This window comes from Kogia breviceps, chromosome 10, assembly GCF_026419965.1.
Source record: "Kogia breviceps isolate mKogBre1 chromosome 10, mKogBre1 haplotype 1, whole genome shotgun sequence".
In the NCBI taxonomy this organism is placed as follows: Eukaryota; Metazoa; Chordata; class Mammalia; order Artiodactyla; family Physeteridae; genus Kogia; species Kogia breviceps.
Window position 1 is genome coordinate 76,622,243 of NC_081319.1, and position 25,875 is coordinate 76,648,117.

Consider the following 25,875-nt stretch of genomic DNA (forward strand, 5'->3'; position numbering starts at 1 on the left):
AAGCTGAATAAAATACGGTGGGTTGCAATGGATGTGTGAAATATTTTGAAGGGGGCTTTGGTAACTAAATAACTATAATAAAGGGGAATAAAAGAAAAGAAGCCAAGGGACTTACCTGGTGGTGCAGTGGTTAAGGATCCTCCTGCCATCGAAGGGGACATGGGTTCGAGCGCTTGTCCATGAAGATCCCACATGCCAAGGAGCAACTAAGCCCGCGTACTGCAACTACTGAAACCCGCGTGCCTAGAGCCCGTGCTCTGCAACAAGAGAAGCCACCGCAATAAGAAGCCTGTGCACTGCAACGAAGAGTAGCGCCCGCTTGCTGTAACTAGAGAAAGACCGTGTGCAGCAATGAAGACCCAAGGCAGCCAAAAATAAAAATTAATTAATTAATTAATTATTTTTTAAAAAGAAGCCAATATTAGATTTTAAACCTTTAAGAGAAATAGGGAGTTGTTTGGGAAAGAGAACCTTTGGGGAGAAAGATATAATAAAGGTTGACTTTAGTAGTATTTTGTTTGATACTGTAATGAAAAATTCAAGAAGACTTTTTCTGTAGGGAGGTAGAAATAAGGGATTAAAGTTAAGAGTTTGGGGATAGAGATTAAGATTTGCATGTACTTAGCATAAGCAGATTGAAACATAAACCAGTACCAGTTCACCGAGAGAAAAAGCATATATACAGAGAAGAGGAGAACGTTGCTCCGTATCTGCAGTTAGGGTGTTAGAGGAGGGAGATAGACCAACAAAGGACAGAAACAGCAGTCCTCAATAGCTGGAAAACACTTCCTTTTATGTGCTCATCTTCCTCCTCTTCTCCATATATGTGACCCTTCACTAAACTTCTCCAAGATATTTTGAATTTTCTTGCCTTGTTCATACCTCATTACAGCCTCTTTAAAACAGCATTGTATATTTCCTACTTCCTTGTTATATAATACTTTTTAAATGTTTTTCAAAACTGTGACTAGTTCTAAATTGGATAGTAAGGTATTTTCAAAGCCCTAAGGTACAAAGCTACTTCTAATTTAAATAGTTTGTCAAGAGAATAAATCTTCTAGTGCTTCTGATTGGACTTAAGCTATTCAACTGGAACCAGTCTCTAAAAATACATAAATGCTAACTTAAGTTTATACTGAAGCGTGTGATAATTCTGAATATTTTCTAATTGAGTAACTTCATAGAATTCTTGGTGATGTGCAAGGGAATTTGAAAGAAGAAAGTTCAAAAGCTGGAGAGAGAAAACAGATGTACTTTTAAATCATTACTCATGAAAGACAATACAAAATATTTGTTGCTTATTAGAGCTTATAAGGTTCAGCCTATGCTGGGAGATAAGGCTGCTAGAATTGGTATGAAGGAGAAATTGATCTCTGTTGTGATACGGAATAGTCTTCTAAAACGGCTGCCATTTTTGGTGAAAACCTACATATGTAAAGTACCTGAAATCTAAGCATTTCTGCATTAGATAACACAAATAAAACCCTGATTTAAAAAAAAAAAAAAGAAGTCTAACTGTTACCTCTCAACTTTTTCAGAGGAAATGCGAAAACAAGGCTTATTGCAATGGCTTGATTCTCTTCAGACTGATAACACCACCTCTCCAGACCTACAGCTCACTGTGGGAGCAGTGATCGTGGAGGAAATGAGAGCAGCCATAGAGAATCAGACTGGTTTTCAGTGTTCAGCGGGGATTTCACACAATAAGGTGAAGGCTAATAGTAGATTTCAAAGAGAAACACAGATATCTGTAGTTAAACACAGCAGGCATAGAAACAAAAAAAAAGAAAAGAAAAAAGAAAAACAAAACAAAAAACAAACAGCCAGGATAGATATGAGTGGGGCATTTAAATCGTTACACATAGGGCTTCCCTGGTGGCGCAGTGGTTGAGAGTCTGCCTGCCGATGCAGGGGACGCGGGTTCGTTCCCCGGTCTGGGAAGATCCCACATGCCGCGGAGCGGCTGGGCCCGTGAGCCATGGCCGCTGAGCCTGAGCGTCCGGAGCCTGTGCTCCGCAACGGGAGAGGCCACAACAGTGAGGCCCGCATACCACAAAAAAAAAAAAAAAAAAAAAAAATCGTTACACATATACTTTGAAATGGGTTTCTACTTAAACTTCATGGTGAAGACCAAATAACCTATTTCTACTTAAACTTCATGGTGAAGACCAAATAACCTAAGTAATTCTTTTTTTTTTTTTTTTTTTTGCGGTATGCGGGCCTCTCACTGTTGTGGCCTCTCCCGTTGCGGAGCACAGGGTCCAGACGCGCAGGCCTGGCAGCCATGGCTCACGGGCTTAGTTGCTCCGCAGCACGTGGGATCTTCCCGGACCAGGGCACGAACCCGTGTCTCCTGCATCGGCAGGCGGATTCTCAACCACTGCGCCACCAGGGAAGCCCCTAAGTAATTCTTTAACATGGGAATTGACATTGCACGTGTACTTTCCTAAGAAGCAGGCTGAAAATTTTGCTGGAAACGGTTATTTACATAGTTGTATCCACAGTGTTTCCTTAATGACTGAACTATCCAAAGAAAGGAGGAGGCAGGACTTCCCTGGTGGTCCAGTGGTTGGGACTTGGTGCTTTCACTGCCAGGAGCCCTGGGTTCAATCCCCGGTCAGGGGACTAAGATCCTGCAAGCAAACAAACAAAGGAGGAGGCTAGCAGGAACATTTCTTTTCTTTTCAGTTGCTGAATTTTCTAGTATTATCTCACTTCTTATGTGGAGTTCTGGGTGTTCTATGCTTTTGTTCTGTGCTTTCTGATTAAACCGCAGTGTGGCCTTGGAATCTTCATCCCCTTTGGTGTAGACTCAGTAGTTGGGCAGTGGCTGATTATTCCTAGTTACTGCCTTCTCTCCCTCACTCAAGAAGAGGAAAGTTCCGCACTGCTGAGCTTGTGGGATCTTAGTTCCCCAACCAGGGATTAAACCCCAGCCCACGGCAGTGAGAGCACCGAGTCCTAACCACTGGACCGCCAGGGAATTCCCAAGAAGAGGAAAGTTGCCAAACTACTCAGTAGAGTTTTGGGGTTTTTTTTTTCTGGTTAGGTGGAGGGAGGGGAAACAGAAGTCTCAATGTAGTAATTTAAACTAGACTAAATGTGGCCTAGTAGAAGTTTCAGAGAATCTCTCCAATGAATTTGAAGAGTGATTTTATATTTTTCCTACCAATTATAAGTTGTTAAATGATACCACTGAAGTACCTTATTCTCTAAAAAGACTTCTCAGGGGTTTTTTCATTTTGAAGTCTTATTTAGTATAAGAAGATGTTTGCTATTGGACAATGATTTCGAGCCCAGTCTTTATCACAGATACTAAATGATGGTAATCTGTATTAAATCCGGGACTCAAAATGGACTAACCATTAATCAAGAAATGTATATAAATGGAGTAGGGTAAAATGAGTTTGTTTTTAGCATTTTCATATGGACATACTAAGAAATGCATCTTAAGTCTCTTCTGTAGCTTCTCTACTTTTTCACCCTCTTGAAGTAGGAAAACCTTAAGGAATAGATGAGGGTGGAATAAACGACTAAAGAAAGACTGAGAATGGAAGATGTGGAAAGAACAATGAGGATAATGATAGTGGGTCACGTTTTCTACTGTTGATATTGTGGGACACCAAGCTTTGGAGATGTCTTGAGTTTCTGGTTTTGTTTTTATTTTTATCATGGAAACCATTAGTTACAGCCCTTAAGCTGTGCCTTGTGTATGCATGTATATGTGTGTGTTAACATTCACCAACTCTGTGTGTAGGTGTTGACAGTAATGGGGTTTTTATACTTTCCATGCTCCAGGTTCTGGCAAAGCTGGCCTGTGGACTAAACAAGCCCAACCGGCAGACTCTGGTCTCACATGGGTCAGTCCCACAGCTCTTCAGCCAAGTGCCTATTAGCAAAATGTAAGTATTCAGGGAGCACCCTAGATTTCACTTCTATTTATGTGAAGGCCCTCTCTGGTTGTAGTTTCTTCTGTTCCTTAAGGATTGGAGCCAGGGAAAATAGGTAGCTTGGGGACAGGAGGGAGATGACACAGAAAATTTTACAAACATACTGAGATTTTTTTTCTTTTTTTTTTTTTGCGGTATGCGGGCCTCTCACTGTTGTGGCCTCTCCCTTTGCGGAGCACAGGCTCCGGACGCGCAGGCTCAGCGGCCATGGCTCACGGGCCCAGCCGCTCCGCAGCATGTGGGATCCTCCCGGACCGGGGCACAAACCCGCGTCCCCTGCATTGGCAGGCGGACTCTCAACCACTGCGCCACCAGGGAAGCCCAGATTTTTTTCTTAATGAACTTTCAATTCTGGATTATCTGTGGAAGATACTTAATCCTGAATTTTAAAAAATGAACTGTTTTTTAACCATATGTTTAACTTCCTTCTAGGTTTTTTACTCAAGCCTGTTACTAAATAACAAATAGGAATTTTACTTCTTTTCTTTGTTCTAGTAGCATATCAAGCTGTTCAGGGCTACTGAATTGCTCCCAGATGAAATTAATAACTAGCTTGTGCATACCAATAGTGTGTCCTTGACAAGGGCTTCTAATATTGTTGAAGGGACAAGATGTAACTGTTCAAAGCAATAGTGAAAGTGCTATCATCAAGACTATATGTGAGTAACCGCTAAATGAATTGTACAGGTAGTTACCAAAGTTCATAAAAGTCATCTGAGAAGGACTTATGAAAAAGGCATGGGATTTTGTTTTGAGATTGGCACAATTCGGAGAGTCAGATGAGAATAGAAGATAAATACCAATTTGGAGACTGTTTAGAGCACCAAGAGGGAGAAAATATAAGGTATTTCCAGTGAACTGGGACCATATTGAGAAAGATAAGTGATTGAAAAAGGACTGAACAGAGAGGTTGAGGACAGATTACTAGACATCTCAAAGGCCAAGCTGAAGAGGTTTTTTTTAAACTATATTCTTAAATATAAAAGGTTTTAGCTATGGAAGGGGTTTGTTTTGGAGGTGGAATTTTAATCCCTACATGGGACAGTAGATTCTGTACAATTGAAAGTTTTATACACAGTTGACTTGGTAACTAATTAATGACTTTACCCTTGTGTTTATGCTATGGTTAATCTTCTTCCCAGGCCCTAACTTCCACAGTACTGAATTCCCAGAGTCATCTAGTCTTATGCTAGAAAATCAATAGTTTACAGGACCAATGTGTGTTCTCATTTTCCCTGAACTTTCTGGAGAGCTTCTTATACAGGCAAAATGTTTTGTATCTACTGCTAACTAGATATTTATGATGTGACCTATAAATCTTTTGTCTTTTTTTGGTTGTTGTTAGCCGTAGTCTTGGAGGAAAGCTAGGGGCTTCTGTCATTGAAATCCTGGGGGTAGAATACATGGGAGAACTGACCCAGTTCACTGAATCCCAGCTCCAGAGTCATTTTGGGGAGAAGAATGGGTAAGTGATTCCTAAAACTTTTCAATCATAACCTTTATGGATATGCTAAATTCAAATGTAGACAAGAGCATCAGGTAAAATCTAGACCTATCTTTAGGTTAATATTGCTCCTCGAGGTAATTGCATTGGTTCTTTTGCTTTAAAATATTAAATCATTATAACCTATTAGTCTAGTTTTCTTCACATGCCTAAATAGGTTGGTAGATAGGGACTGTTACTTTGAAGCTCTGATATATACATGTACAACATTTATGTGTGCTAAGATGCTGTTGTTCTCACTTTGAAGCTCTGATATATACATGTACAACATTTATGTGTGCTAAGATGCTGTTGTTCTCTTAAAAATCCTTGTATTTATGCTTAGTAAGTACCAAAAATACTTGGGGACATGAAATCTGTGGCTCAGTTGGCACTTTTCCAAAAATACAAATGATGACTTGGCTTTAGAAAGCATAATGTGTTCTCCTTGGCAATTTATCATTACTGGAATTCATTGGGAAGGGCAAGGATTCTGTTACCGGTGAGGTTTACTTAATTTTGAACAAATTTTTCCTTTTTCATGAAAGGGATAAAAGGTAGTATAATATAGGTATTTTGTTTTAACAAGAATAATCATTTGCTTTCACCTTAAACTTTTTTGCTGGTTTTATTAGATCTTGGCTATATGCCATGTGCCGGGGGATTGAACATGATCCAGTTAAACCCAGGCAAATACCCAAAACCATTGGCTGCAGCAAGAACTTCCCAGGAAAAACAGCTCTGGCTGCTCGGGAACAGGTAGGCAGACATTCTTGACAGAACATTGCCTCTTTTAAGGGAGTTAGTGGGTAGGTTTTGGTAGCTGTGGAAAGTTAGATGGGACCTTTATGCTGTAAAATATGAAGGAAATAGAAGGTTTTTGTGTGCTGAAAATTGATTAGTTTAACTTGGGATATTTTTATTTTATTTTTTCCCTTTCTTCCATCTAAAAAGAAATAGAATGGAGCTGACTGAAGTTCGAAATGGAATTACTCCTTTTTTTTTTTTTTTTTTTGCGGTACTGGGGCCTCTTACTGTTGTGGCCTCTCCCGTTGCGGAGCACAGGCTCTGGACGCTTAGGCTCAGCGGCCATGGCTCACGGGCCCAGCCGCTCCATTGCACGTGGGATCCTCCCGGACCGGCGCACAAACCCGCGTCCCCTGCATCGGCAGGTGAACTATCAACCACTGCGCCACCAGGAAAGCCCAGAATTACTTAGTTTTTGGTAGGTGAAATCTTAGGAGGCCAGGATATTGTGCCTCAAGTTTGTGTCTTTTTGTCTCAGAGCTGGAACATGCCTGAAATTCACCTGATGGCATGCCAGCAGGAAAAGAATGAAAGATCTTGAGCTAGGGCAGATCAGAGTACTGAAGATTTCTATGATCTGGGGATCGTTACACGGGAGACTTTGTTGCACATCTCCATTTTGGGGAGAACTGAACAAAACCACCATTTAGTTCTATAATAAACCTAGAGTCTTTAAATGAAAGATTAAAGTCTCAATACTTTTTTTAGGTACAATGGTGGCTTTTGCAATTAGCCCAGGAACTAGAGGAGAGACTAATCAAGGACCGAAATGATGTAAGATTTTCTTTCTTTATTCCTGGGGTGAGCTTTGGGATTTAAATACAAGTTGCTCCTTACCTTATGGAGTAGAAACAAAGATACAAAAAGATACCAGCTGGAAAATTTTAAGAAATCTTTTACCTTTTCCCATAAAACTGCCATAAAACTCAGTATGATTCTCAAAAGCCTGGATCTGTGAACGTTAAGACCTGACTACTCCTGTCTCCCTCATTACCATTTGCTTTTACTTTTTTGTATATTATCTAAATGTTACTGCAACTCTGAAAATACAGTGGATCTTCATCAGAGTACAGAACCATTAAGCAGGACATTTAGGGATTGGACTGTAAATTATTCGGCTTTAACATAGTCCATGTGACAAAGAAGTACTCACAGTTTTAGAGACAGAGTCTAAGGTCAAAGGTGAAACATCTGATGATTAGTTTACCTTCTCTCTTTTTTAAAAAAAGCTCTATTGATACATATATATATTTACATACCATAAAATTCACCCATTTATAGTATACAGTTCAGTAGTTTTAGTATATTTCAGAGTTGTTCAGCTATTCCATTATCAATTTAAGAACATTTCATAACCCAGAAAAGAAATCCTATACCCACTAATAGTTACTCCCGCAGCCCTACACAACCACTAGTCTGCTTTCTGTCTCTATAGACTTAATTATTCTGGACATTTCATATCTATGGAATAATATAATATGTGGCCTTTTGTGACTGGCTTGAAATCTTTCAATTAACATAATATTTTCAAGGTTCACCCATATTGTAGCATCTATCAGTACTTTATTCCTTTTTATCACAACATTCTATTGAATGGATATACCACATTTTATTTATCAATTCATCAGTGAATGGATATTTGTTTCCACTTTTTGGCTATTATGAATAATGTTGCTGTGAACATTCATGTACAGATTTTTGTGTAGACATGTTTTCATTTCCCTTGTGTATATACCTAGGAGTAGAATTGCTGAGTCACATGGCAACTCTATGTTAGCATACCAGACTGCTGCTGCACTATTTTACACTCCCAGAAATGTAAGAGGGTTCTAATTTCTCTATATCTTTGTTATTCTTTTTAAAAATTTTTAGTGGGTGTGAAGTGGTATCTTATGGTTTTCAGGTGCTTATTGGCTATTTTATTTTCTTTGGAGAAATGTCTGTCGAGATCCTTTGCCCATTTTTGAAATGGGTTGACTCTTTATATTGAGTTTTAAAAGTTCTGTATGTATTCTGGGGACAAGTCCCTTGTCAAATATATCATTTGTAAATATTTTCTCCCATTCTGTGGATTTTCTTTCCATTTTCCTGATGGTATTGTTTGCTATGTCCTATCCAGTTCAGACGTCAACTGTATACTGTCAGGAATCATCTATAATTACCTGTTTGCCCCTTTTTAGCTGAGGTGGTGGTAAATGTTTGTTCTTTGGGAGGCAACATAAAGAGGTCGTGTTATGGGCATATTTGACTTTGCCCACTAGGTGTCGCTCCGTTCTCATCTCTTTATTCTCTAACAGTCAATGACCTTATGTCCTATCATCTCCCCCTAGCTCACTCCCCTCTAGACTCCACTTGCTGGCCTCCTCCCCGTTTATTTAACACACCAAGTAAATTTCACCTTCACCTTCTCCCCAACTACCCTGTCATATCAGCAGCCTCCATCACTCCCTGCCTTACTCTGCTTTTTTCCATAGCACTTTGTGGTCATTTCTGTTACATGCCTACTTATTATATGCAGCTCCTACTACAAGATAAGATCCAGAAGGGCCTGGACTTTATTTTGTTCTCTCCTGTATCTCTAGATAGTGCCTGATACATAGTAGGCAGTCAGTTATAGTTGAACGGTTTTAGTCAACAAGGACTTGTTTGTAATTGCCTATTTGTATTCTCTCGAGATATACAAATCTGTATAAACTGTATTTACAAAAATGCACAAAAATACAAAATGTATTTTTACCTAGAAGTTGGTCGCTGCTCTTGGTTTGTTTGTCTTAGGGGTGTTTCTTCTCACTAGAATCTTTTGATTTTGAGGGGATCCCTATGTATACTTTTTACCTTCTTGCCTCTTGACCTTTATTTCTTAGTTTGCTTTGCATCGACAGTATTCAGGTGATTAGACATCACTGAAAAGTGAATCAATGATCATGCTCTCTAGAGGGAGGCTCACTACACTTTGTCTTCTATAGATGGGCTGTAAGGAGGTGCTAGTGGAAACTACTGCTGTTTTTGTTGTTGTTAAGATTGAAATATTTATGCATTTAACAAACACGTATTCTTTAATTAATTAATTTTTGGCTGCATTGGATCCTCATTACTGCGCACGGGCTTTCTCTAGTTGCATCGAGCAGGGGCTACTCTTCATAGCAGTGTGTGGGCTTCTCATTGCGGTGGCTTCTCTTGTTGAGGAGCATGGGTTCTAGGTGCACGGGCTTCAGTAGTTGTGGAACACAGGCTCAGTAGTTGTGGCTCGCGGGCTCTAGAGCACAGGCTCAGTAGTTGTGGCACATGGGCTTAGTTGCTCTGCGGCATGTGGAATCTTCCTGGACCAGGGATCAAATCCGTGTCCCCTGCATTGGCAGGTGGATTCTTAACCACTTGTGCCACCAGGTAAGTGCTCTTCTTAAGCATAAGAGCATCAGAGCAGATTAAAGAATAGATCCACTACTCAATCCTGACACCCTTTCAATGACTTACATGAACGCTCCTTCAGGGGTTCATAAACTAGAATATAGTATTACAAGTATTTAGCATAATCTTCCTGCATGGACACCACCAAAAAACAAAACAAAACAAAACACTCAGGAGAATCCATTTTCATTTATTCTGTCCTGTTCCCATTACCTGTCAAAATATCCTAGATATTCTAATAGTCCATCATCTAAATTATGTCTTCTCCAATTATTTATCCTCAGAAACAGCACAAAATTTTAAAAAATTAAACCTATTCCCAAACCATTCTGTCACCCTGGTTTTTTCCTCTCACAGAGTTCACTATATAGGATCCACATGCTCCAGGTAACTTCAGTTCTGTCTCAATCCATTTATACCCACAGAATGACAGGGTGGCCACTCAGTTGGTTGTGAGCATTCGCGTACAAGGAGACAAACGTCTCAGCAGCCTGCGCCGCTGCTGTGCCCTTACTCGCTATGATGCTCACAAGATGAGCCACGATGCATTTGCTGTCATCAGGAACTGTAACACTTCCGGAACCCAAACTGAATGGTGAGTTTCCTTCTAACTCATCTTCTTTTGAGACTTAAACCCTGTCTTTATTTAAAATTAGTGGGTATATAAGCATTCCAGCTGGGGTAGGACACAGTAGAAGCACCAGAAACAAGGCAGCTCAGCTGCAGCCTCTTTGCCTACATTTGGTTTGAGAGGCAGCATGAACCAATACTATCCCTGTCTATATCAATTTGCTATAGTCAGGGGAATGACCAATTGTACTTAGGAGTACAGAACTCAAGTTTCAGGGAACTTTTCTCTCAACTGCTTGATGGTTCTATCTTAAAATCATCTTCCTTGATAATGAAAGTGACCTATTCACCAGTAATCTCTATCTCACATCCCAACTCAGTTACAGGCTCCACTGGTGTAATACCAAATGTCATAATAATAAACTTCACTTCAGCTGGCCATTAAAGATAACCAAGTATATACTGGAATGTGTTCATTTACTGTCCAGATATTAATGATTTTCAGTATTGGAATCCCATAATTATTTATTTAACATCGCCTCGTAAATTGAAAAAAGTATTCCAGATTCACAATGTAAATATAATTATGTGAGGAAGATAAATTGGTTGTTTATTTATAGATCTATACTGGAGATTATAAAAAGAAAAGTTTAGTTAGGCACCTAAGTTACTGCATATCTGAACATAAGGGTACTACATGTATGGGTCTCTAAAGTTAGATTCTTTGTTCTTTACTTAGAATAATTTACTTTTACTTCCTGGTATATTGCTTTATTTTCAAATATTGAATGGTTTTACTGAACCAAATGATAATTGATACTATGTTCACATTAAACCTTGTAAATTGACTATAACAAATACTACTCACCAAGAGTGTGAAATATTGACAGGGAAGCATAACGTTGTCTGATTATAAGACTGTCCCAGAGCACGAAAGAGGAGAATCGTGAGATACTGTCATGATAATTTTTAAATTTACCTCATCAAGGGACTAATCTGTATATAAAAGCACATTTCATCTTCCAAAATTCAACTCATGTGAAAATTTATTTGGGTAATTAGACATAATGAGGAACTTTATGACAGGAATTTCTTGAAATATTTCTGAGACCAGATAACCAAAGCAGTTGTGAAATTTCATTCTCTAAAAATTCCAGAGTTGAAAGTCTGTCAGAGTTCTGGTTCTGTTTAAAAACAGAAGAGTGCATAATAGGATTTTTGCAAAAGTCTTTCCAGTCTAAATATTCTAAAGCTTTTTTATTGCCCTGAATAGTTTCTTGCCTCAACCCTGAATGTCAGCAGCTCTGCAAAAGTATCTTATGAAAACAATAAACCCAGCTGTCAGGGGATCCAACTTACATGTCTGACTTGGTAGATGTTCACCAAAGTCAGTGGTTCTCAAGGTGTGGTCCTAGACCAGCAACATCAGCATCACCTGAGAACTTGTTAGAATGGCAAATTCTCTGCCCATCCCAGGTCTACTGAATCTATTAATCCAACATACCCTAAAGTTTGAGAACCACTGCAGTAACAGTTTCCTTTTGTGGCAGAACCAGAATCCCAATCATTTACAAACTGAACCTGTGACCTGGTGCTAATCTTATTCTTTTACTTTCTATTCAGGTCCCCTCCCCTTACAATGGTTTTCCTCTGTGCTACAAAATTCTCTGCCTCTGCCCCTTCACCTGGCACAGACATCACCATCTTCTTGAGCAGTGACCCAAGTTCTCCGCCAAAGGTGCCAATTACCAGTTCAGAAGCTAAGACCCAGGGAAATGGCCCAGCGGTGACAACCACTAAGAAAGCAACCACTTCTCTGGAATCATTCTTCCAGAAAGCTGCAGAAAAGCAGAAAGTCAAAGAAGCTTCACTTTCTTCTCTTACTGCCACTACGCAGGCCCCCATAAGCAATTCACCCTCCAAGCCCTCATTACCTTTCCAAACCAGTCGTACTTCAGGAACTGAGCCCTTCTTTAAACAGAAAAGTCTGCTTCTAAAGCAGAAACAGCTTACTGATGTTTTCTGCCTTCCACAAAAACCACAGTCCAGTCCTAAAGAGTTACCAAATTGTTCTCCAACAGAGTGTCCAGATTGTGCCCCTGTCTGTGAAAAGGTGTTGACGCTAGGATCCTTCAAAGCAACTCCCGCAGAGATGGATTTGGCCCAGAGCAGCCTAAGCAGCCTTGCTTCTTTAACTTCCAAGTCTGCTCTGGAGGTGGCTCAGAAGGCAACTACCTCCAGTCTTCTGGCTGCTGAGGACCAAGTGCCCTGTGAGAAGTGTGGCTCTCTGGTACCTGTATGGGAGATGCCAGAACATACAGACTATCATTTTGCATTGGACTTGCAGAAATCCTTCTTGCAGCCCCACTCCTCAAACCCCCAGGTTGTTCCTGCCAGTTCTCCTCAAGGCAAAAGAAATCCCAAGAGCCCTTTGGCCTCCAATAATAAACGCCCTAGGCCTGAGGGCATGCAGACATTGGAATCATTTTTTAAGCCATTAACACACTAGTGCTGCCCTCAGGCTTGCTGCAGGGTTTTAATATTTTATTTGTAACTGGGAGATGGAAATATGTTCACTTCTCCAGGAAATTTATAACTTTATAAAATTTTTAATAAGGAAAATAATCCAGTTAGATGCTGAGTTAAGGCTCCCACCTCAGGGATTCTAATTCTATTGTTGACAGGGATGTAAAAACTCATCTTCCAGAGATACAACTGTATTGAGTTTTTAATTGTTAGTCTTTAGGGAAGCAGTGTCATACAGTTTAAAATGCCTGGGCCTTGGAACTTTAAGAGATCTGGTTCCAAACCTGGCTTTGCCTCTTGGAATACGGCCTTGAGCAAGTCACTTTCCCCATGTGTAAAACTGAGACAATGCCTTAGATTATTGAAGATTAAGAAAAATGTACTTAAAGTATGTAGCTTAACATTGGCACATAAAAGGAACTGAGTGAAAAAAAGTTAAAAAAAATTTTTTTATGTGAGGCGAAGACCTGAAACCCTAAAGTGGTAACTAATTTAGGGCAGGACTGTGTACATAGAAGCTACTCAATAAATACTGAATTTCATTCAAGTAAACCCTATCATAGCCACAATTTTAGCCATTGGCCCTTCTACCTCTTGCAATGAAACTGTTACTGGACCAGCTCAGGAACACTGTTTAGATTGGCTAAGTCATGATAGAACTAGATCATCTCTAGGACCTTGTTACTCCAAGTGTGGTTTTGCGGGGCAGCAGCTCCACCGCCAGAGAACTTATTAGAAATTGTCTCAGCCTTACCTCCACCCCTACTGAATTTGTATATTAACAAATTTGAGAAATACCCATCTAGAAGATAATAACAGCCCACCAGGTTTGTAGAGGGCAATGTCATTTCCTTAAACCCTACATACAAATGTAAGAAGAGGTAAATGCTTGGGCCTTCAGGGTCACTGGCATGTTCATCTCTTCCCTACTGAAGTGTGAATCTTTAGCTTAGGGTTTTAAATGAATTATTGTAGCTTTTTGCACTAGTCCATGTTTATAGTACTGTATTCTTAATCTCCATTCTTATGTGTGGAAAGTCAGTTTTGGCTTTTCTGATATAGGAAATGTTGATTACACAGAGAACCCAATCAAAGATGAATTGAGTGGTGGCGGTGGGGGGGGGAGATAAGAGGGTAGGGAGAACGGTATACATAGTCCCCCTTCCCATACATGTACTCAAACCAGTACTTTTAGGCTTATTTTAGCTTATTTATAAATTGGGGGTCTGTAATTTGAAGGGGGAACATTTGAAAACCACTGTGCCTAGCTAATTATTTCTTCCTCCAGAAAGACCTTCCACTTTTGTGGCAGTTAAATATCTAATAAAAGATAGTGCTTACTGTATACATGGCTCTTTCCCTACTAGATTTGTAGATTTCTTAAAGGCAAGAATTCTTCACAGTGCCTCGCACACAATAGGTGCTTGATATTCACTGGATGAAACATATATACTGAAAATTTTAAGATTACCAGAACTGTAACAATAAAAATGTACATACTACTTATACACCTTTTTATACTCCTCAATGTTGCATTAATGTAGCAAAGTGCCTCATTAGTTTGTGGAGATGTCTCAGTATCATTTTCCAAAACTTCCTTTCCTAATCTAGGGAGAAGTTTTTAAAAAAATCCCCTCTGGGTGCTGTACAGATCAAGTTGAACAAATTTTTAACACTTCAGTTGACTGGAAGGAGTCAAACAGAAAAGTAATGTGGTAGAAACTTTGGTTTCACTGACCTTCTAGAGGCCAAGACAGGTAGTGGGGGGAGGTAGGGGAAGCACTAGTGAATAACCAATAAAGACAATACCAGCAGCAAACCTTGTTTTCTTGGGAATGCCAGCCCTGCCCCAGCATACTGGCAGTGAGCCTGTGGAGGGGGCAGCAGACAGACATGCAAAGGTCAGTGTTGGGAGAAGGCTATAGTACCTTTTTGCTGACTATAACCATCCCTCATAGCGGTTTATCAGCAACTGTACAGAAGGAAGTAAATGGTTCTTAGTTCCCAACACCAAGAGGTTCTTCAACCACAGGCTTCTTAGTAGCAAGTTAAACCAGTGATATATAAAAAGTAGCTGAGCCTGAATGGTAGGGAGGCTATCACTTTTAATACCTTGGAGGCAGAATACGCGTGGGACCATGGCCCACATTTATCATTAAATTTCTTTTGCAAGGATCAGTACTGAAAATGTAGTCCCTGCTTTTTTTTTTTTGGCCACACTGCACAGCATGCGGGATCTTAGTTCCCCTACCAGGATCAAACCCTCGCCCCACTGCAGTGGAAGCACGGAGTCTTAACTACTGGCTGCCATGGAAGTCCCTGTAGTCCCTGCTTTTTACAGTTGACTTTAACCTTGGGCCATATTTCTTCACCCATAAAATGTGGTAGTCAGGTGCTCTGAACACAAACAGGAGGAAGGGACAAAGGTTTCGCCAGCTGGCTTTCGGCTCCAAAAAGCCAGTTTAGACTATGTAAACCTCACTTCAGCCTACTTTGCATTGCGTGAGGACCAGATTGCCATGTCTCTAAGCTCTACTCGTCATTAAGTAGCTGGCATGCTTATCTCCAAATCTCTGACAGGGCACAGTCATCAGCCTCGTTACCCCTGTGACCGTTAGCAAGTGGCCAAGTTCCTAGTACAGGGTGGATACCTATCTTAACTGAAAAGGTGGCAGTTTCACTTTCTATTCTGCTCACTCAAAGAACTATGCAAAACAGGCCAGAATACTTGAGTCACAGCACTGGAATACTGCTCGCAAGTTGGGGGGAGGAAAGGAAGCAGGGTGAATGAGATACCAAATGGGTTCTTCCCCCATTCGGGGCTCAGCAGTGTAAGAGTTTCACTTGTCTCTGATGCTGGAGAGGAATCCAGCTCTGGAAGATGCGTCTGGGTCTTAAGCATAAGCACAGTGTGTTCAATAAAACATTTTTATTCTGTACAATATATATATGTGTATTTAAATATATATATATATATATATACACACACACATATATATATATGTGTATATATATATGCAGAGAAACCTCAACCAAATCCCTGAGCCCATGGGAACCCAGGACACTAACAAAGGGAAAGAGGGAATCCATGCTCTAAAGAATAGGAAGTATGGCAACATCTTTCCCTTTCCTCCAGGTTCCCTGCAACAGAGGGAAAGGAATGATCACTACAAATTACTAAAACAAGAGAGGACTTAACATGGGGGCAGGATGGGGAGCTGTGAGTCAGGTCCCCAGCCACCAGTCTGGGGACTGTGGCAAAACCACCTGTTTGATCCAGCATTAAAACTAACACATCACTGCAGAGGAGGGGACAAGACTGATTGACATGCAGCTGACCTTCGGTACGCCAAGTCTTAGCTTGGCGGCCCCACACCTGGGCCAGCACAACAAATAGCACCTGTGGGGCCTTTGAGAGGAGGAACTGGGAACATGGCCCTTGAGTGAAGCAGGGAAGGGAGACAAAGCTGAAGAGCAGACCTCGTGTCTCAGCACAGGGTGGGAGCACTGCCATTCACTGTCCCTGTGCCATTTCTTCAGACCCTGGGCCACCAGATGGCCAGGAGCAGATAGCTTTTGTCCACAGTCAAGTAGAGATGGGCAACTTACATGGCCTTGAGAAGAGGTATAGAAAAAGGAGTGCTTTTGAGGACCACCCCCAGCTGTTGTGACAATTCCTGACGTGCAGGGACCACACCGGCGAATCATGCCCAGTCCTGACAGTGGGGCCAATGTGGCGGCGATCAGCTCCCTCCGGTAGACAGGCCATTAGGGATGCCAGGCTTGATGAGCCAACCAGGCGGACACACAGCTGCTGAGCACTGCCCTGAATTCTCCTGTCCTTTCCCTCAGGACTGCCCCTCCCTGGTCACACCAAGCTTGGCGTCTCTCCAGAAAAGGTGGCAGGGAGCAAGCAGTAGAGAGCACCCCTCACTCCCTAGCCTACTAACACGCAGAGCCGCCAACGGGGCAGCATGGCCAGAAGTCACTTTATGTACTGTAGGGACAGCAGTAGAGCTGTGCCTGCCTGGAGGAGTTCAGAAGCCCATGTTGGCCTGGGCCTCTCCCGCTGCAATGGCTTGCACGTCGGTGACATGGCCGATGCCCTTGGTGACACCCTCCCGGAACAGCAGCTTGGCGCCCACCTTCAGGTACTCTGGGTGTTTCAGGAAGCGGAAACGTACCACTGCCTTCTCCCCTGTCCGCAGCTTGTCCTGCAGCAGATACATGGTCACTGGCCCTGGAACGCACCTCCTGTCTCTACCAGCCTTGGCTCTCCACCCTTGGGGGCCTAGCAGGCGTCTGCCCACCCCAAGTGGGGCTCTGTCTCCTTTGTGGGATAAGGGAGCTCTACGAATCTGGGGACAGGGTTTCCTCCTTTCTGGAAGCAGAATTCTGACTTTTCCCTGGGAAAACAGGGGCATGGCTGGGTCCCTCTCACCTTGGCATGGATCTTTTCCACCACTGCTGTCTGACGTACGTTGCCCACGTGTACTGTCACCTGGAAGCCTCGCCGGAAGGTGGTGGCATGGAACAGCAGGACTATCTCTGCCTCGAACACCGAGCAGATGGTGGGGTTCATCTCTGGGCTCACCATCACCATGCCCTAGGGAGGCACAGCCCCCAGACCCAGGAAGGGCAGACCTCACATTAGCTTCTCCTCTCCGGCCACCCTCACACCCCTTACAGCTCCTCAACTTCCTCCTCCTCCAGGACTTCCAACACAAAGACCTCACAAGACAATATGGAAAACTCTTCTTTTTGAGGGAACCCTTCCTTACCCAACTTTCATGTCCTCTAACCCTTCTAACGCTTAGTACTTTTAGAGTCCTGGACATTCGGCTTGCACCACAGTAATTCACATTTAGTGATCTGCACTTTATGAGTAGCCTAAGCCTTTTTCATACACGGACAGTCTGTGTAACCAGCTTCTTGGGTTGGGGACTAGGTTCTCTTCAAGTTCCCCTGAAGCACCTTAGACAGATGCTTCCCATTCAAGGAGCCAGCCTCCCAGGCATTTCTCTTTGTGTTGTCTCTCCAACCCACCCTCCCACCTCACCTTGCGAAGGAGTGCTCGGTCAAAGTCCCCGAGGGCCAGCGTAGCGGCCTGGCCAGCTCGCAGCACACGACAGGCAGAGCGGTTGCGTTGGATGCTGCATACTCTCAGCTCCAGGAAGCAGCCATCGTCCGTGGGGCCCACCACCAGCTGGTCCCCCTCACGGCAAATCCCACTGCAGCCCACAGGGCAGGTGGCACAGCGTCAGCCTAAGCCCCCCTACCTGCTTCTCTACTAGGTCCTTCCCTTCTAAGATTGAGTCCCTCGGGTGGGAGAAAGAGACCCTAAATTCTGATTGGAAGGTAGGGGAGATGAGTGCCTTGCCCCAGTCCAGAATTCAGACTGAAGGCTGACACCAGGAAAGGCTGGCAGTGATGCTGGCAGACAGGTACCTGTTGATTTGACCCTTAGCACTTGATCCCTGAAAGAGCAATTATCCCCTTGGGTTTCATTCTTTGCTTTGGAAAAGAGTCTTAAGGGACCTCTCATTTCCCTAGTTGGAGATGAAGTCAGTTGATGCACTCTAGTTTTCTTCCTGGGGCCAAGACCCACACTTCTCCCCCAGGGGCCTGGAGAGTCCTAATAAGCAGCAATACTGTTTCTTCCCTTATAAGCCAATACACAAACTTTCTCCAGCTCCTCTGATGGTGAAAGCCTAATTTACAAACAAGCACATCCTTTAGATGGGCTCTGTTCAACTCCAGGGTCTCCTTTGGGCTATGATGTCTTCCAGAGTTTGGGTATGTGAGGGCTGAGTAGGGTGGGTAGCAAGAAAGGCAATTCACCTGGAAAGTGTCCCTCCAACAACTGTCCCCACCTCTGGTACTGTGTAGATTTCATCCACCTGAAGCCAAAGAAGATTCTATCAAGGGCTGGCAGGTCCAAAATCTCTAAACAGACTCAGGGCTTGGAACTGGTCCCTCCCAGATCCCCAGCTCACTGCCCGTTCAGATGGCCAGTTACCTGGAACTCCGTCAGCTGCTGCATGAGTTCCTCCTGCTCTTTGCTGTTGGTGAGTGGCGGCAGAATATTCAGAAAGACTTTGAGCAGGTCCAGACTCTCTCCAGACACGCTGGACAGTGTGAAGATGGGGGTGACACTGTGGAGGGAAGCACGGAATGGGCAGATGAGGAAAGTTCCAATAGGAAGCAGAGGCTGGAGCCCTATACATGGAAAGGTGAGCTTCTCTTGGAGTGGCGAGGGGCTCCTCTCTGTTGTCTGCTAAAGTTCTCAGGAGCTTGGGGCCCTCTGTGAGCCATGGCGTGTGGCACGTGAGGCCCATCCCAGAGCCCAGGGAGATGGAAATGCCTGGCACAGCACTTCGTCTCCAGGTTCCCAGGCGTCAGCAAAGCTGGCTTGGGGGAAGGGTCCAGCCTTCAGCAAAGACTCCCTCCTACAATCCCAACCTGAAAAACCAAAGAACTGGACCAGAACTGGTCTGGCCCTAGGGGGAGGGGTACCCCATGCTCCGGGGCCCTGTGGAGCCATCCCTGTGGATTAGGGCTCTGGAGTGAGAAAGGCTTACTTGGGGGACTGGGCAAACTGCTGGGCAGCAGTGACGGCATCGTCCTCAGAGGTGACCAGCATGGGGACCTTGTGGCAGCCAGGCTGCTTGAGGACCCGCTCTAGCTGGCGTACCGTCCTCTCCACTGTGGTCTTGGCACACAGGTCCACCTTGCTGACCACGATGAAGAAGGGCACTTTCAGGGCCAGTGCCAGCCCCAGATGTTCCCTTGTGGTGCCGGCTGCTCAGAGAAGGCAGGCAGGCAGCAAGAAGAAGAGTTAGAATGAGGGAAGGAGGAGAGAGCAAGAGGGGAGTTGGTCTGGCTCCCAGATTTAAGGAGGCCCAGGGTAGGAGAGTCAGCACCCCCCTCCAGCCCCATCCCTGCCCCGATGCCTCGTACCAATCCCAGTGTTAGCACTGACGAGGAGCAGGGCACAGTCAGGGCAGTAGGAGGTGAGGCCGAAGATGGTGGTGTGCAGGTACTTGTGGTGGCCTGCCAGGTCGATGAAGGTGATCATCTTGGAGCTGCTCTCACAGATCTCTTCTGCCGTCCGTGAGTCACTGTAATTCACCACCTGGCCCAGAGCCCAGGGCTCTCAGTGCCCCCTGCCAGCCTCCCCAACCCTTCAAGAGTTGCCAGGACCTAAACCAGTCCCTGGGTGACCCTGCCTCTTAACCCTGAGCCCCATTTCAGATTTAGTTCAGTTGACTCCCCATTCGTTTTTCTAAGAAGGTCAGAGCTGGTTCAGTGCCCTCAGGGCCTTTGTCTACACTATTCCAAAAAGTCTCCACACTCTGACCTCAGACTCTGTCCTTCACCACTACCATCCCATCCTTAGAGTCTGGTCCCACTGGGTCCCGTTGATTGCATGCACCTCTCCCTTGCTGTTAAAGCCCAGGATCTCGAAGCTGATGCTGGAGGTTCGGCCAGACTGAATCTCATGCAGGTGGCGGAAAAGGTTCAGCCGAGCCCGGCCCCGCCCATTGTCCAGCTCTCCTTGGGTCAGGACTCCAAGCAGAGTTGACTTCCCTGAGTCCACATTCCCCAGGACAGCCACACGGAGGTCCAGGAACTGTGGATGAATTGTCAGAGGTCAGGGCTCCAACCCTTCACCTCTCTCCACTGAGAGTTAAGGTCAACGACAGTGGCACTCTCTGGGGACCAAACGATGAGCTGGACGCCCCCCCTAGGGTCCCAGGCCAGGGGAGAGTCTGACACCACGGGGTCCTCCCAGGGAGCATGGGCATGAGAGGCAGGGAAGGGTGTGGGCCCACCTGTTGGTTGTCAGGGACCTTTCGTACCAGCACCTCGGTGATCTTCCGGGGCATGTCACTATCATAGTCCACTTCTCGCTCCCGGAGAACAGTGATGTCTGCCCCGACCCTGTCACAGCAAGGCCACAGCTGCCACATCTCACCTGTACTCCCCTTCCCCCTTCCATCCCTGCTCTGGACCAATGGCCTTCTCATACCTCCCACAGAGCTCCCAACACCTTTCTTCACTTCCTACCCCCCCTCCAGTCTATCCCACATCCACAGCTTCCTTTACACAAACAAACCTTAAGTAAAGGAGCAAAAAAGCCTGGATCCAATGCAGAGGATCCCAGAAAACTAACCCTCCCCACTTCAGCCCTTTGTCAAGAGGAGGCAGGCCCTAGGTGACTGGGCATGCGTGGGTCCAGATTTAGGGAAAGGAGAACCAAGGGGAAGGGGAAGCATACTTCTCCGCCATCCGGTGCAGGGTCTTGAGGGAGGCCCGCATCTCCTCCTCAGCCAGCCCCACCAGCAGCCCATTGTCTTCTACTCCAATCTGGTAGACAGCCTCACCGCGGCCCTCCTGGAGCCGCCACTTCATCTGTGTCACCAGGTGCTCAAAACGATACTGGGATGGATTCACCAGCTTCAGCTTAGGGCAGGTGAGGTATCATGAGAAGGTAAAGTCAGAGATGCTCCTCCTGAACCCACATGCTCCCCATCTGTTCTGCCAAAAGGACCAGGACCTTCCCTTTCCTCTTGACTACCCTCATCCCTGACCTCCTCTAACAGTGAGTCCTCTTCCAACAGAATGAGGTACAGAGCCCTTACCTTGAACCACATCTTTAAATTACTACAGATTATGAAGTTAGAAGGATCTCAAAGAAATCATCCCACGCCAGCAAGGACAACCTGACCCTCCCCAACCTAAGACTCACTTTATATTCGATGTTTCCATCTTCAGCCTGAAAAGAAACAGAAGCAGTTACCACACACTGTCCAGACCTAACCCCTACTTCCCCTTGATTCCCACTGAGGTCCAGGCAGCTAACTTAAGAGAGCAGGAAGCCTCAGCTGCACCTGCTTAGGCAGGTGTCTGTCAAAGGTCATGGCATACCAGCCCTATACTCAGTCCCAGTGTGACCTCTCTGAAGGAAAGGCCTCTGAGAACACAGTCAGTCACCCATCTAAGCCAGGAACAGAACCCGGATTCCCTCCCTTTTTGATCACTGGCAGCATGCTCTTCCTGGATGCAAGATTCTCCCCCTCCCTTCCCCCTAGGGCCTCAAACTGTTGTCCCCACAAGTCTATGTCTTCGTGTCCAGGCTGCTGAGGCCATTCTTTGCCACTCATCTGAGAGACACCATTTCCTTTCTGCCTGCCCCTCTCAGCTGATGACATCAAGAATGAGAGGTTGCAAGAGGTTCTGGAGCAAGGCCAAAGGGTGAGCTCAGCACTGGTCACTACAAGCCTGATAAGAAAGGAGTCCAGGTGAAAGAGAGGCAGGGCTCCAAAGCTGGGGTTGAGATGAAGAGAAGAAACTCAAAATATAATGAAGGAGACAGACGCCACAAACAGGACTCACTGTGGCTTTTCCCCTCCTGTCCCCTAACTCTCATGCCTCAGTTGAGGTGAAATCTTGAGTCCATCCCACAATCTCCTCCTCTTCCCTATATCAGGTGACCCAACATAGAAGGATCCTGTTGCCTGAGCCTGCCCCTCTTGGGTACAAAAGGATATGAGATTTGCCTGTTCTGCCTGTCCTGCATTTCTGCACTCCTCCTCCCTGACCATTCTACTTTTCTTTTCCCGTTCCTGTCATCATTCCATCCCTTCAAGGCCCTTTGACTCCCAGGCTCTTACAGGTCTTCACCCATAATCTCCACCTCATGGAGTATAAAGGAGATCTTTTCCCATCAGTAAAGACCTTCCCTTTTATCATTTTGCTGGAGATGAAGAATTAGGATGGTTTCAAAAAGTGGTACAAGATAATGGTCTAGGCTAATGGTTATCAAAGTGTGGTCCCAGGACCAGCAGCATTCATATCACCTGGGAACTTATAAGAAACGCAGACTATCAGGGCCACCTTTGACCTACTGAATCAGAAATTCTAGGGGTGGAGCAGCAATCCAGGTGGTTCTCATACATGCTAAAGTTTTGTAACTACTTGATGAGGCTTTTCCCCTGGGTTCTCCTTTTCTAAGAGGGACAAAGTAGCAGTTATTGTCTGCCTTAGGGACAGATGGAGCAGGAAGGTGGAGGCTGTCCCCACTTCCTCATAGGACAGGGAAAGGGCGGGAGGACTAAGCCTGACTTTTCTCATGTGTGTGTGTGTGTGTGTATGTGTGTGTGTGTGTGTGTGTGTGTGTGTGTGTGTAGACAGAACATACTGCGTGTGTGTGTGTGTGCGTGCGCGCGCGCGTGTGTGTGTGTAAGGACGGAACATATTGCTCTTTTCCCGGGTACTCCCCTCCTCCCCGTGGAACAAGTTCAGAAAACTCTTAACTCCTCATCCCAGGATGCAGTCTCCCTTCTCCTGTTGCAGCAGGGAGGGGACCGGGGCATTTTACTCTGCTCTTCCCAAAGGGATGCAGGTGGGATCCCCTTTCCCCACTTCTGGAGTTACCTAGATCAGAGTGGGGAGATCCCCCTCCCCACTCTTCCTCCCCGGGGTCCTAACACCGGAGGGGGAGGCTCAGTCTCTCTGTCTCTCCTCCCTAGGGTCCTAGGACCGGAAAGAAGGGTTCTCCTCTCCTGGGGGTCTTGACACCGGAAGGGGGTACTAATTCTCTCTGACCCGCCTTCCTGGAGTCCTGGGACCGGAAGGAGTGGTTTCCTCTCACCCCGCCACTTCTCAGGTGCTTACCTCGGGGGGCAGGTACGGGGGGTTGTTGGCTTTGCTCCCTCTGTTCCTTCCGTTCTTCTTCTTCCCCTTCGGGCCACCGCAGCTGCTGCTGCCGCCGGCGCCCCTAGCCTTGAGGGTTCCGCCCACGGTCGGGCCCCCTCCGGGCCGGCAGCAGCCGCCGAACAGCTCCGATACCCGCGAGTCCATCCGCCGCTGCCGCCAGCCCCCCGCCCGGCCCCTCCCCCCCGCCGCCGCCGCCGCCGCCGCCGCCGCCGCTGCCTCGCCTACTGCCACGGCCGAGTCGAGCCAGCCAGAGGAGGGCTGGGTGGGGCCCTGCGCAGGCCACGCCCCCACCCTCCCTGGCCACTGGGTCGCGTCAGAAACAGCCTTAGGGCACCAAGGGATATAGAGTCCTCAAGCCTGCGAGCTCCCTGGAAAGAGCTCGCCGCCGTCCTACAACTCCCAGGCGGCATCGCGGCGCAAGGAGCCGCGGGTCGCTTCGGGGCGTAGGCAAGGAGCGCGCCTTTGCCCGCAAAGGCCTAAGGGAGCTGTAGTCTGGTTCCCAGTCTCGAAGCGCTGAGCGGGTCTTTTCCTGGGGCCTGGTGGTGGGGCAGTCATCAGAGGCGGGGGGCTTGTATCAGAATCAAACTTTGTAGGCGCTTCTGGGTTTAGCACCTTACCGCGATCCCAGACAACGGGTTTTGGATTGGAGAGCTGCAGAACTCAGGGGGACTGGTCCCTCCAGCCTACTGGCTCCGCCCGTGACTCAGTTTCTCCCTCGACGGCCGGGGTGCCGTTTGGGTGAGTCAGGACCAATGCCAGGGCGGAGGCGGATGGTGGTTAGCCTAATTACGGCTTTTATTTTTACGATGATTATGCCACCTTTACATAGTAGTCACTGGTTTATTACCAGGCTGGCACCCTCCGCGGGCTGGTTTTAGCAGCCCGAGATACTGTGGTGGCCCCGACAAGAGGCCCGAGCCCATAAACCAGCCTTGTAGCGAGGGCTCGCAGCGAGTATTGCCCCTCCCCTTTGTTTTGAAGCGGAACCAATCCAGGAGAACCGAGTTTGGCTTTAAAACCGCCAGGGCTGTAGGCGGGGCCTGGCCCCTACTTGGGGCGGGGCTGGGGCTCAGGTTACGTCAACCAAGGCGAGGGAGGGGTAAGTTGCCAGGAATAGAAACTTGGCCAAGGGCCCAGGGGATTGCCGACTTCTGACTTTATTGCCAAGCAGTCGTCTCTTTTGCTCTTTAGGGCTCTTGCAGTCAGCAAAGAGTAAACACATTCAGTGACATAAACCAGTGTACGAGACACTAGAAAGGCAGAGTGGAGAAGCAGTTAGTGTTGCTGACCTGGGAGTCAGAGTTCAATTCCCAGCCCCGCGGCTGTCACCTATGCACCACTCACCCATTGTATGTCCACTTCCGCTCTCTTCACAAACAGCGAGATACTCACACACGGCCCAGAAATAAAACAGCCTTTCCCGCCAGACCTCAGTTTTCCTTGGAAAACTAGAAGCAGCAACAGTGGCTTACCTCTGGTGATCCTTTCAGGGGTTCAGACTTGGTGGAGTCCATGGCTTCCCCCCAGGACCACAAGGAGAAAGGCAAGTTACTGATCACGTAGTTGCTGTCCACATGGCATAGCTCCCCAAACCGGTGACAGCAGGACCAAAATCTGCAAAAGGGCCTAGCAGACCCGGCCAATTATGTGGTCTTCAGTGGTTGAAAGCACACGTGATTTCTCAACCCTGTTCTGCTAAAGGAAGGTTTTGCTGCAGAGGTCAACTGTAGCCAGGGACACAACCCCACCAGGGAAGCTGCTACTTAGGGGCTGAGTGAGAGATCTAAAGAAGGTTGGGGATTGGAAGTGAGAGCTAAGACTAGTCCCCCAACATTATCACCACCACCAGCTCTGGGGTCTCTTGATAACCAGGGCCTGCTGCACTCGCCTGATAACACTTGTCCTCTCACCATCATAGATCTTTCAACCACCCCAACACACACAATTTCACTTCATTCTTTCCAATTCCGTTGCCTCCTAAGTGGAGAACTTTTAAGAGATGGGAAGGGATAACCCATTCTGATATCCATTCTTAAACAACCTGGCTAACCACAGACAGGAGTGAAGGCTGGCAGAGGAGTAGGCTGAACAGGGATGTCTGTCCAGGAGGAGATCAGGGTCCTGGGAGATGGAAGGTGTTATATGTGTCTAGTTTCCTGGAGGGGTTGCTTATGAGGTGTTTATGATGTGGTTGCCTGTGAGGTAGATAATGGATGTATACATACAGACTTTTTTCCTGGTATGTAATTATTAGTCATTCATTCTTTGTGTATAGTACATATTACATATGTTTTAAAGTCAGACTTAGCAATATTTCCCTTTATATTTTCTTGGTTTTGAGTCATGTCTAAGCCAACCCCACTCCTAAATTATGGATTATTCTCCAGTAGATGTTTAATTGATTTGGAA

At 45.8% G+C, this 25,875-nt stretch overlaps 2 protein-coding genes across 4 annotated transcripts in view; one reads left to right on the forward strand and one right to left on the reverse strand.

The window, feature by feature from the left end:
- POLH (DNA polymerase eta) overlaps nucleotides 1–14,089 on the forward strand; it is a 31,527-nt gene extending 17,438 nt beyond the window's left edge. For both annotated transcript variants that reach the window (XM_067006285.1, XM_059077600.2), the window contains 7 exons: nucleotides 1,539–1,708; nucleotides 3,799–3,902; nucleotides 5,296–5,415; nucleotides 6,069–6,192; nucleotides 6,949–7,014; nucleotides 10,074–10,243; nucleotides 11,842–14,089. In XM_067006285.1, coding sequence (XP_066862386.1) covers nucleotides 1,539–1,708; nucleotides 3,799–3,902; nucleotides 5,296–5,415; nucleotides 6,069–6,192; nucleotides 6,949–7,014; nucleotides 10,074–10,243; nucleotides 11,842–12,727 — 1,640 coding nt within the window. In that variant the 3' untranslated portion in view covers nucleotides 12,728–14,089. The remainder of the gene's footprint in view (nucleotides 1–1,538; nucleotides 1,709–3,798; nucleotides 3,903–5,295; nucleotides 5,416–6,068; nucleotides 6,193–6,948; nucleotides 7,015–10,073; nucleotides 10,244–11,841) is intronic.
- Nucleotides 14,090–15,658: 1,569 nt separating this feature from the next.
- On the reverse strand, nucleotides 15,659–23,644 carry GTPBP2 (GTP binding protein 2). 2 transcript variants are annotated; one of them, XM_059077607.2, is made up of 12 exons: nucleotides 23,425–23,644; nucleotides 21,497–21,523; nucleotides 21,026–21,210; nucleotides 20,580–20,688; nucleotides 20,180–20,377; nucleotides 19,705–19,879; nucleotides 19,326–19,545; nucleotides 18,764–18,899; nucleotides 18,586–18,644; nucleotides 17,804–17,975; nucleotides 17,186–17,350; nucleotides 15,659–16,958 (listed from the first exon to the last, which is right to left on the reverse strand). In XM_059077607.2, exons 1-12 carry the CDS (start codon nucleotides 23,608–23,610, stop codon nucleotides 16,782–16,784), a joined length of 1,809 nt encoding a protein of 602 aa, XP_058933590.1. In that variant the 5' UTR covers nucleotides 23,611–23,644; the 3' UTR covers nucleotides 15,659–16,781. The 2 variants fall into 2 exon arrangements, with proteins under 2 accessions (XP_058933590.1, XP_066862387.1); XM_067006286.1 differs by lacking the exon at nucleotides 20,180–20,377.
- Between the last annotated feature and the right edge of the window lie 2,231 nt (nucleotides 23,645–25,875).

Bases quoted from the DNA above. Each gene is read 5' to 3' on its own strand.
- GTPBP2 (XM_059077607.2), bottom strand. From the start codon at position 23,610: ATGGACTCGCGGGTATCGGAGCTGTTCGGCGGCTGCTGCCGGCCCGGA. The intron at 17,351-17,803 runs GTGAGGTGGGAG...GTGCCTCCCTAG, and splicing joins ACCGAGCACTCCTTCGCAAG to GGCATGGTGATGGTGAGCCC. The intron at 16,959-17,185 runs GTGAGAGGGACC...TATCTGCTGCAG, and splicing joins TGGAAAAGATCCATGCCAAG to GACAAGCTGCGGACAGGGGA.